The following is an 11,969-nucleotide window of genomic DNA, read 5'->3' as shown; positions in this document are numbered from 1 at the left end:
CTTGGTGCCTGCAACGGCTGCTGCTCACCAGCGTTTGTCTCTTGCTTGCAATGTATTGTCCATCATCCTGTTCATGCTTGCAGTATAATGGAGCAAAGCGTAGTATGTCGAGTTGGACCTGCTGGCTTGGAGCCACTCCTGTGCTAACCATAGGCTGTGGAGCTATGGGTAGCTAGCTCTCTGAAGTTTGTACCTTAGCTTAAGATGGCGACTTGAGAGCTGGAGAGACGGCTCAGAGGTTAAGAGCACTGTCTGCTTTTCCAGAGATCCTGAGTTCAATTCTCAGCAACCACACGGTGGCTCGCAACCATCTGTAATGAGATCTGGTGCCCTCTTCTGTGGCCTACAGGCAGAGCACTGTATACATAATAAATAAATCAGTCTTAAAAAACAAAACGACGGCTACTTGATCATTTAAAAAACAAAACACAGTGCTGTGTTCTCAAAACATTGAGGATCCTTCAGAATAGTACTTAATAGTATGGACAGTACTTTATTATAGGGTGCACATGAAATGTTTTTTGGACTTTTATGGCCAAAAAAGCCTCTTTAGGCCACTACAGTGCTTACAAATGCAGTGGTTCACTTAGGAGAAGGAAAGCACAGTACATTCCTTGTTTGGAAGAGTTGTCTTTCAAAAGAAACCAGAAGGCAGCCAGGCGTGGTGGCCCCACTTTAATCCCAGCACTCGGGAGACAGAGGTGGGCAGATCTCTGTGTTCAATGCCAGCCTGGTCCACAGATGAGTTCCAGGACAGCCAGAGCTACACAGAGGTCCTGTCTCAAAAGAAAATAAACCAGAAGGCGCGAGTCAAAGTAGCAAAGAAAGGAGTGTAAGGAGTGAGTCTGGGGAGCTGCCTCCCCTTCGCTGACATTTCCACTCAAGTTTTGGCACCTGTGTTGGGAAAGAATCAGAAACTTTAGTTCTCCTGAACTTTCCTTTAAGAATTTTAAGCTTTCTCAAACCTTGCAGCCTGCTGTATCCTTTCCGCTGCTGTTTAACACTTCATGCTCCTTGCTTCTTCATCACTGTTGCCTCTCCCGTGACTCTATTTATCATTGTGGGGCACCCTTGAGTGAGATGAGCTCCACTATTGCTGGGAAAAGCCTCCCGCCCTTAGTATTCAGGCCTGTCTGCATTGGTCTTGGCAGTGGGCATCATTACCGTGTTCTCCAGAGCTGATGATAGAAATCGGAGTGCTGTCCTTCGTTCATGAGAGCAGTGTCTAAATATTGTTTGAATGACTGACTTTTAGCCACTGACTTCTCATTTTAATTTCCTAAGTATTGACAATAAAAGACTCAGCTCTAATACTTGTTTTATTGTTAGTTTTATGAAACCTGATTCCATTTGTTTTAAAAAATTCTGTTAAAAATATGTATATCTATCTATCTATCTATCTATCTATCTATCTATCTATCTATCTATCAGAGCTGGGCATGGTGTTTCATGTCTCAATCCTAGCACTCAGGAGGACTTTATCTCCGTGAGTTTGAGGAGAGGCTGGTCTACATAATGAGTTCTAGGACGGCCAGGGCTATTTAGTGAGACTGCCTCAAATAACTAGTAAACAAACATAAATAAATAAAAATAAGCAACAGAACATCAAACATTTATTTAGAATATTTTCTAAGTATACAGTTGATTTTTGAGTAGCTTAGATCTTTCCAAGTCAAAAGCAACTTATGAAACCTTAAAACACTTTGGAAAAATAAGTTAATAATTACACATCTACAGTTTTTCTACGTTAGGCCCCTTAATATTAGGGCTGTTTTGAGGACTATAAGTCTACAAGTCTGACCCCTCCCCAGATAGTTTACAGCATTATTTAAATCGAGACTGTTAGAGTGTGGACAGCAGGCAAGAACAAAGAAGACTCATTTTCAAAAGTAGTGAGAGTAGTGACTGTCCCCCAGGCAATGACTGAGGGAGAGTTATACTTCATTTCAAAGAGCTAACCACTTGTATAATCTTGGTGCATAGTGCATAAGAGTAATAAGCAGCTAGCAGTCCGGGACTGCATAACCCCTTAGTGGCTCCTGAGTGTGTCCAACGCGATGGTGAAAGTTATTTGCATGAGTTATTGCCTGATTTTTCTACCTTATTTATAATTTTTCTTTTCATTTTGCCTTAATCTGCTGGTTATATACATTAATTGAAGATGTTTAATACTTTTTAAAAAGTTGTTTGCTTATGTATTTATTATCTGTCATCAATCTATCTATCTATCATTTATCTACTCTTTCTCATCTATAGGTATGAATGTTTTGCCTGTGTGTGTGTGTGTGTGTATGTGTGTGCGCGCACGTGCGTGTGCCTTGTTCTTGCAAAGTCCAGGAGAAGCCATCGGGTCTCCTGAAACTGGAGCTATCATGGTGCTGGGAAGAGACCCTAGGTCCTCTGCAAGAGCAATAAATACTCTAAATTACTGAGCTTGTGCACGCCAGGCAAACACTCTAGAAAATGAGTTACAGACTCAGGCCTGTGCACTTTGATTCCTAAGCTACCCTAGAACAAAAGTGTAAGTAAAGTAAAAGATCATTTTCAGGGGCATGCACAACATTACATTACATAAAACCAGGTGTGGTGGCATGTGTCTGTACTCTCCACTCTTGGGAGGTAGAGGCAGAAGATAAAGGAGTTCAAAGGCTACATAAGGCCTTATGTAAACAAAAACAAAAACAAAACCAACTAACTGTGGTTCCTTAATGGATCTAGAAATTGTTATTTTTAGCAGTGCTGAAGGAATACAATTGTAAGAATAAGATGAGATTGTTCATTTGAGTAATTACTGGGCTTTTGGTTAGATTTTTTTTTCCTGCTTGGTAAGCATGTAGCATATGATGGTGAAAATCAGGAAGAGGAGGAAATACTTACAAGTCTTACTTTAATAGCTAAGGTCCCTAACATGATGTGTAGATGTGAATGAAGCTCCACCTTGCTTTAGAGCTTTACTGAGAGCACTGTGGTATTTCCCATTGTGTCTCTGGGTTACATCAACTTTCTAAATACAGTTAATTTGCTCAAGATGTCATGGTTTGCAAGCTGAGTACATTACTATGCACCAATGGATTTCCTTTTGAAGAAATGATTTTTATCTCATAGGTATTTGTGTCACTAGTGTGTTCTGAGTGTAAGAAGGTATCACTGTGAGTGTGCCAGCATGCTGCTGTAGTGTGAGCACATAGATGGAACTGGTCTGTAGCATTTCTGTTGTATTGCTGTTCATGTTGGTCATGTTTATTCATTTGAGTCATCTCCAGTAATAAAATACTTTAGGGTCTCAGCACACATATTTGCCAAAAGATAACCTGTTTACTGTTCTTCACACAGTAAGTTTTGAGTTTTATGCCAGGTAAGTTTCAGTATTTAAACAAGGAGCTTGGGTGTGGTGTGACGGCGTGTACCCATATCTCAGCACTTGGGGCTGACAGCAGGGCTTTAACTGCTTCAGTTCTTCCCTTACTCTTGATACATGTGTATGTAGCTGAAAGCCTGCTAGGCATGATGTCTGTAATCTCAGGATTTAGGAAGCTGAGGCAGGGGGATTACTGTGAGTTCAAGGCCAACCTGGGCTACATAGTGAACTCCAGAACTGCCTTAGCTGCTGAATGAGAACATATCTCAAAAACAAAAGAAATGAAAAAGAGAAAGAGAAAAGAAAGACAATGTAGTTGTAAATCTGTAATATGCATTTATATGTTGGATTGTAGGTGGATGTTGTCATGCGTATGTGTACTGCAATGCCTCATTATTTGTATTTCATTTTTAAAAACTCTTATTACTAGCTTATTTACAAAACTAATATTGTGTTTAGTGTTTCACTATTATTAAAATTTACTGTTTGTACCATCTACATGTATCAGAGAGGCTGTGATTTATTGTGAAAGTAGAGGTATTAGGTCACGTGCTTATAGATATGGTTATACTAATATTTTGGTGAATGGATTTATTTTAAATGTTCTATACATTAATATATAGATATATTTGCTAAATGACATGTCTTTACATGTATGAATTTTGTCTCATTTTACTGCACAGATGTTTTATGGAACAGATGTCTTCATAGTGATTTATGTTTCAGATTGCTAAGAAGCCTCGAACACCAACCTCTGGTCCAGTAATCACGAAGCTGATATTTGCAAAACCAATTAATAGTAAAGCGGTTACGGGACAGACAACTCAAGTGTCACCACCAGTCATCACAGGTTGTATTTCTTTATAGTTTATCAAGCTCTGTGTATGTCCATCTTTTTTAGACTTAGACAAGGCTGTTTTGCCATATTAAGTTTTTAGTGAAGTAATTATAGCTTACTTATTAGTATTTTTGCATTCTTATTGAAAATAATTTTTTCATACAATATATTCTATTATGGTCCCCCCAACTTCTCCCACATCCTTCCCACAACTCCAGGCTTCTTTCTTTCTCTCTTGAAAATGAATAGGCTAACAATAAATAAATAATGAAAATATAAACAAGTAAATAAATACCAGGATAAAAAAATGAAACAAAATAATGAAGAGAAATCACAAACACACACAGATAAATACACACAAAAAGCAAAACCTACAAAAACACAAATAGGAAATCAGAGCTCCCCTGGGTGAGTCACCTCTCTTGCCCACACATGAAATTCTTTATGAACAGAAAATTGTCATGTTATCAAACAATTGTTACTTAAATAATAACAGCATTTAAGCCATAGTACATTTATCAACACTCTCCTTAATGTTGCCCAATTTCTTTTTATCATACAAGTAAAAGACCTATAAGACAAAAACAAAGTGATAGGAGACAAAAATTCTACAACAATTCTATTGAGTTTGTTTTGTGTTGGCATCTGCTGCTGGGTGTGGGGCCTACCCATAAGTGTGGTTAATATACAGTGAGACTCCTTTGGGGGAAAAAAACTATTTTCCTTTGTTGTCAATTGGAGATAAATTCTTGGTTAGGGAGGAGAACTTGTGACCACCCTACATCCCCCTGACCCATCTCTGATTTCCTCGGACCTGTGCAGGCCCTGTGGGTGCTGTCATAGTCTCTGTGAGTTCATATGCACATCGGTTCTGTTGTATCTGGGAGATGCTGTTTCTTTGGTGTTGTTATCCCCTCTGACTGGTACAACCTTCCCACTTCTGCATAGTTCCCTGAGCCCTGAGGTGTAAAGGAATTTTACTCTAGCAACATGGCTACTCTGGCAAGGGATGACATCCAAATACCTGGGTCTGTGTGATCCACCTGGAATATAGACTCGCCCTTAGTATACACCTTTAATTCTTCTGGCTGGAATACCCACTTTTAATCCCTCTGGCTGGAATATAGACATGACTTTAGTACACACCTTTAATGTCAACAACCAATGACGTCTAATTGAGGGGCAGACAAAGTGACGAATCAGAGAAAGATTCAACAGGATGAATCAGAGATAGGATACATCCAGCTCTCATGAGAAAAAAGAGAAAAGAAAACCTACTTAAAAGCAGCCTGCAGAGATTGGGGCCGGGGAGGGAGGAGAGAGTTGGTGGAGACAGTATAGTGCCGTCAGTGCAGTTCCAGTTGAGTACAGTTGAGCTTGTACAGTTCGGTTTATGAAGTTCAGAGGCAGTTTTTCCAAGCAGAGCAATTCTGTGAGAAGCAGAGAGAAGCCAGTTTGCATCAGTCAGCATAGAGAAGAGTTTTGCGTCACATTAGCTGAATTTAACCAGCTAGCCAAAGTTCAGAAAAAACTAGAGTGAACGTATTCAGCAGTAAGCCTCGTAGGCTAAAAACATTCTAGGCCTAGGTTAGCAGACAGAGGCTGGAAGCTGAAGCCTCAACGTCTAGGCTTTCAGAAGATTAGATTGTGCAGAGGCTAGAAACTTCCAGGCTTAGGCCAAGGGATAGTTAGGTGGAAATGCTCTGGGCTCAGCCTAAACTTGTATAGCTTGGGTACAGCTCTCATCTCATCCCCTCTTCTGAGGAAATAAAAATAACATTTATACTGAGTGGGGAGTTCCAGAGTCTCTCACTCTCTGCCCATCATCCAGTCGTGACAGAGGTGTCAATTTTTATTTGTAAAGTAGGACATGCTACACTTACTAAATACTGCTACAAGCAAAGTACCTCTTGAGCAGTAAGCTCATGCGGGCCTTAAGCTTCTCTGCTTTGCATGGGAGTTTACCATGAGAGCAGCAGACATATGGGCCTACAGTAGCCCCAACTAGCACTTACTAATGTTTAGTTTATGATTTTTGTAGATTTCTATATGTAGTAACTCATGTAGTTTCCTAGAAATCTTGTGTAGTAGACACCAAAACACCTTAGTTTTGCCAGAGTGCAAACGGAGGCACCCAAGGAGTAAATGTCTGAACTGAGATTTGAACCTAATCAGTTTGTCTCCAGGTAGTAACACATATACTAACTAATTGAATAGATTCGAGTTAATAGACATTGGAGTGTATTATTTCATGGTTTTAGTATTTTAATATACTCCATATATAATTAAAAATTTCATTTAAATTTATTTTATGTGTTTAGGTGTTCCCCTACATGTGTGTATGTGCACCACGTGCATACTTGGTTCTTGAAGGCCAGAAAAGGGCTTTGAATCTCCTGAAACTGTAGTTATGAATGGTTGTGAGCTGCTGAGTGCGGGCGCTGGCAATCAAATGGGTCCTTTGGAAGAGCAGCCAATGCTCTTATTGGTTGAACCACCTTTCCATCCTCCACATGCAATTTTTTATGAACAGAAAATTGTCATGTTGTCAAACAATAGTTACCTAAGTAGTACCAGGATTTAAGCCATAGCACATTTACCAGCACTCTCTTTAATGTGCCCTGCTTCCTTTTATTATATACTTTAAAATGTGTCGTCACCAGTAACTATCATTTTGGACGTTTAGATTCAGATGCTCTGTTAGGCATGTAATTCAGCTAGTGGAAATGCTGGCTGTGCCTAAGACCTCGATATCAATTTACAGCAATGCGAAACAACAGCAAAGCCCCCAACACTATAGCTCTCCTGGTTAGGCTGGATGACTATCGTGGACGCCGTTGTTCAGTCTTTGGCTCACTTATAGGATATTGCAAGTTAATCACAGCCTTGCCTTGGGATCGCAGACAAGTTGCATACAGATAAATATCTGTTGGGTAGTGCACTAAGTTTACTTTGCGGAGATAATTTCATCTTTTTGGGGTGTGGGAGTCAGGATCTTACTCTACAGCCCTGACTGGACTGTTACTCATTCTGTAGCCCAGGCTGGCTCTTGCACTCACAGTCTACCTATACAGTGTCCCTGGTGTGGTTGCAGCTATTCATGCTGTGCTCAGCGTAGTTCCTTCTGTTGGCTCATTATGTGCAGCCTTTATGTTTTATCTATGTCGGAGTGCAGGCCACCAAGCAGTTGTCCTGCATTACAAGTAGGTCATGTCACTTTTTAATATTGCAGCTAATGCTTTTTCTAAATATGCTAATAGTGTCTTTTAATTTGGGGGGTTCTCACGAAAGATGGATTTACCTATGTAGAGCTGCCTTCTCTAAAATACAAATTTGATCTTGTCACATCCAAATTCTTTGTTTGCTTCATTTCTTGGCTTTGACCTATCAATATTAAGTTTACATACTAAAGGAAAGAGCCTACTTCCCCAGCATGCTTTCTGATTTCCACAAGCACATCATGGCCTGTGAATAGGCCTGACTCTCACACATTGAATAAAAAATAAATAAATAAAAAGAGGAAAATCATAAATGCTACCTGGAGGGAAATCTAGCCAATTCCTCAAAAACAAAACAAAACTTTTAAGTATGTCATAAAATATTCAAATATTTGACCAAAGTTACACATCAAGCTGAATTTGCCCTTGTGCTATACAATGGTTCAATGTATCCAGGGGTTCATCATGCTGTGGTTCCCCCCAACTGTAAAATTATTTTTGTTGTTACTTCATAACTATAATTTTGTTACAGTTAAGAATATTAATATAGGGCCTGGAGAGATGGCTCAGAGGTTAAGGGCACTGACTGCTTCTCCAGAGGTCCTGAGTTCAATTCCCTGCAACCACATGGTGGCTCACAACCATCTATAATGAGATCTGATGCCCTTTTCTGGCCTGCAGGTGAACATGCAGGCAGAACACTGTATACATTATATATATATATATTAAATATCTGATATGCAGAATAGTCTTAGGTGACTCCCGTGAAAGGGTTATCTGACCCCAAAGCAGTAGTGACCCACAGGCTGTGAAGCGCTGTACTTTATCATACATGTTTTCAGAAGGGACCTCTTGTCAACCACAGCATCTACAGCTCTTTGTTTTGTTTATCCCCAAAGAACATCAAGGCTTTATTGATTGTTTGTAGCATTAATGTGGCAACCCCAAACTGCCAACTAGGTACCAGAACTTAGACAGCCCGTGATCTTTGCTAGAGATGTAAGAACCAGATTCATTCTCGGGTAAGTTTGATGTCCACAGTTCTTGGGAGCTGGCACTGGCACTTGGGGAGTATCTAGGCAAACCTGCATTTTTGCACCTGGTGGAGAGGGATGAGGGATTCCAGACCATTCATTGTTGGTTATACTGTGTAAAATTCTAGGCCAACCTGGGCTACCTAGGAGACTGTTTTGAACTCAAACCCCAAACTAGAAACCTGAAATTCCCTTTCTAGCTAGGTCTTTGCCTGGGTTATTCTCCATTCAGTGTCCATTCAGGAGTAGGAAAGATAGGATTTTCTCCTTCCCAAGCCGTCCCACAGAGGGAAGGCAGCAAACAGCAGGGCCTGCATGTGACACGTGTGTAAGACCACTCTATCTAAGGGTTTCTGGAAGGCTTGTTGGGAGGAGTTTCCAGGACCCTAGAGAGGTAGGAGAGTTCAGATCCCCACACTAATGTTGTATAAACACTGCTCCCCAATTGTTCCCTGAAATTTCTTTTTTTTTTATTTTTAAGATTTATTTATTTATTATTATGTATACAATGTTTTGCCGGCACGTACACCTGCAGGCCAGAAGAGAGCATCAGATCCCATTATAGATGGTTGTGAGCCACCATGTGGTTGCTGAGACTTGAACTCAGGATCTCTGGAGGAGCAGTCAGTGCCCTTAACCTCTGAGCTATCTCTCCAGCCCTGTTCCCTGAGATTTTTAAAAAATATTTTTATTTAATTTTAATTTATGTGCATTGGTGTGAGGGTGTCAGATCTTGGAGTTACAGACAGTTGTGAGTGTTCCCTGAAATTTCAATCCAGCAGTTTAGCAGTCAGTCACTGAGCAGGGGAGAGAGTAGGGCTGGGCTTTCTGCCAGTGAGGGGAGGATGAGAGAGGGAGGAAGTAGGGGAGTCAGGCAGAGACCCAGGAGATGGGAGGACACAGCACCTGAAGCAGAGGAAGCCATAAAGTACAGGTATCTCGGGAATTTATGCTGGGATAATGTCAGATTAGCTTAGAGGGTTAAAAATAAATTAATACTACTCAGTTCTTGTGCCATAAAGCTTATTAAACAAAAATAATAGTCTAATCTCAATTATTTGGGTGCTAGCTGGGTTAAGAGAGAAATTGCAACATATGCACATTTTAAAAAACAACACTAGCACTTGTGTACCTTAGAGTATGTGTGGAGGTCATGTGACAACTTGAGGCAGTCCTTTCTTTCCCAGCATGTGGGGCTCGGGGACCTTACTTGGTCCTCTCAGGCTTGGTGGCAGGTACCTTTACCACCAGGCTATCTCACCAGGAATTATAGGTGAAAGCTTAGTTTTGGTATCCAAAACCAAGGGAGGGATCCAGGAGACCTATTCACATTCCACTGGGGCAGAAGGGGATTCACCCCTGCCTCAAGCACGTGAGGCCATCACACTCTGAGCTGACAGTAAATATTGTAAATAGTAGCCCTTAATGCAGGGTTTTAGGCTGGGCCCTGACTTGGTGATAGCACTCTTTCCTTATGTATTAGACCCTACGTTTACTCTACAATAGCCCATGCCTCTACCCAAGAAGGGTGAAATCTTCAGACAGGAACACTGAGTGGCCACCAATTCCTAATTCCTACCCAGGGCTATAGTCTGACCGAGTGGCCCACCTTGCCTGCTTCCTGAGTCCAGGGTGCTTCAGTACCTCAGCTGGCCCACCTGCCTCGTTGCCTGCTGGGTACTTCACTGGGAACCACCTCTCACTTCCTATTCTGCTTTCCTGCGCCTGTTATTTTAGTCATTGTCCCTGAGTGCAAGGGGGTGACCTCCAATTGGTCTAATGAGGCCAAGGACACCCGCAACAGCCTCCTTTCCTAGGGGAACACCAGCTCCCAGTGGGCCCAGCAGCAACAGACTGAAATTGCTGTCGTTAGGGTCAGGGATCTGGGATTGGCACAGTGGACTGCAGGACTTTTAAGATAAAAAGCAAAAAGGAAGTAAACTTCTGCTTTTAGTTTTCTTTCTTATTTACAGTTTGCTTTAACATTTAAATTATTCCTGTTATATCGGTGTGTGGAAATCATCACGTTTGTGTGGGAAGCACCTTTTCCCGCTGAGCCATCTTGCCAGCCAAGTATTTGCCCTGTTTTAAATGACTTTCCCCCTAGTATTATCTTCAGGATTTGAGATTGTCTATGAAAGTGGTGGCTCACGCCTTTAACCCCAGCACTGGGAGGAAGAGGCAGGCAGATCTCTGTGGGAGTTCAAGGCCAGCCTGGACTACAGAGTGAGTTCTGGGACAGCCTGGATTACACAGGGTCTCACTAATATCCCTAAAGTCATATATTGCTTTATGTGAAACTAAAGTGCTTGTATATAGAGGCTATCACCGCTTAAGTTTGTTTTTTTTTTTTTTTTTAACTATTACTAAAAATCATCAACTGATGTGCTGCCTCTCTTTTGCAGGTAGGGTTCTTTCGCAGTCGACTCCTGGAACTCCATCAAAGACGATAACAATATCAGAAAGTGGTGTTATTGGATCGACTTTAAATTCTACAACACAGACACCAAATAAGATAGCCATCTCACCTCTGAAGTCGCCAAATAAGGTAAAAAAGAAAGTCAGCCCCAAATGCCAAATGTTGTGATTGGTGTTTTATTCTCTTACAAGCAACTTCAAATACTTTAGCTTTTATATATTCCCAAGCAGATAATATGTACTCGGTGAATATAGGATTAATTCAGTAATCAGATTATTTTCTTTCTTTCTTTCTTTTTTTTTTTTAACTTGTTTGTTTAAGGCCGAGTCTGCTCTGTAGCCCTGGTCTGTCCCCACCCCTCCTGCCCCCATTTTATTAGTTTGTTTGATCCTGGGAGTTCTGACAAGTGCTCTACCACTGAGCTACACCCTCAACCACAAGCAAGGAAGTTTTGCTAGTAAGGATTTTACTTTAAACACTTGGCAACAGAGTAATCCTTGGTTACTCTTATGGCCTGTGTGGATGTAGATCCACGTTTTTAGTGAAGTATACTCTTTTGGTAATAGTAAACACCTGCAGTGAGTTTGTAGTTATAAAATGCTAAAGTAACTATTTCTTTATGGAGACATGAACTCTTGCTGGGCCACACTGAGTACCAGAAAAGGATAACTAGGTGTGCTAAGCATACTATCAGTATGCTTGGAGCTTAGCTACGCTTTATGCAAAGTGTTGGGAAGCTTCTCATGATGTGTTTTCATTCTAAGGTGGCAAGTATCTAACTTGCTTCTCTAAGACATACACATGTCATCATGCCAATGTAGAAAAACATACAGAAACATACAAAGCAGGTATATTTTAAAAGTTACTTTGGTGAAAAAAACATCATTATTTTTCTGTAAGATGCCACCCTGTGATTCTGGAAATACACTGTCTTTTGTCTTTGGCTTCCTGATTTATAGCTATTCATAAATAAAACAACGTTAAATGTTTGTTCTGTATAATATATATATAAGATTCTCATTCAGCCAGGCTCAGTGGCGCATGCCTGTAATGGGAGGCAGAGGCAAGTGGATTTCTGTGAGTTCAAGGCCAGCCTGGTCTA

The 11,969-nt window shown here is 40.8% G+C and overlaps 1 protein-coding gene across 6 annotated transcripts in view; it reads left to right on the top strand.

Annotated features, from left to right (window-relative positions):
• The window catches only part of LIN54 (lin-54 DREAM MuvB core complex component), a 69,189-nt gene that overhangs the window by 21,495 nt on the left and 35,725 nt on the right, over positions 1-11,969 (top strand). For all 6 annotated transcript variants that reach the window (XM_084759961.1, XM_084759960.1, XM_084759963.1 and 3 more), the window contains exons 3-4: positions 4,085-4,208; positions 10,854-10,996. In XM_084759961.1, the coding sequence (XP_084616087.1) occupies positions 4,085-4,208; positions 10,854-10,996 (267 nt within the window). The remainder of the gene's footprint in view (positions 1-4,084; positions 4,209-10,853; positions 10,997-11,969) is intronic.

Source organism: Acomys minous (genome assembly GCF_964271855.1).
Source record: "Acomys minous genome assembly, chromosome: 15".
Taxonomy (NCBI): Eukaryota; Metazoa; Chordata; class Mammalia; order Rodentia; family Muridae; genus Acomys; species Acomys minous.
This window is presented reverse-complemented; position numbering and strand designations above follow the sequence as displayed.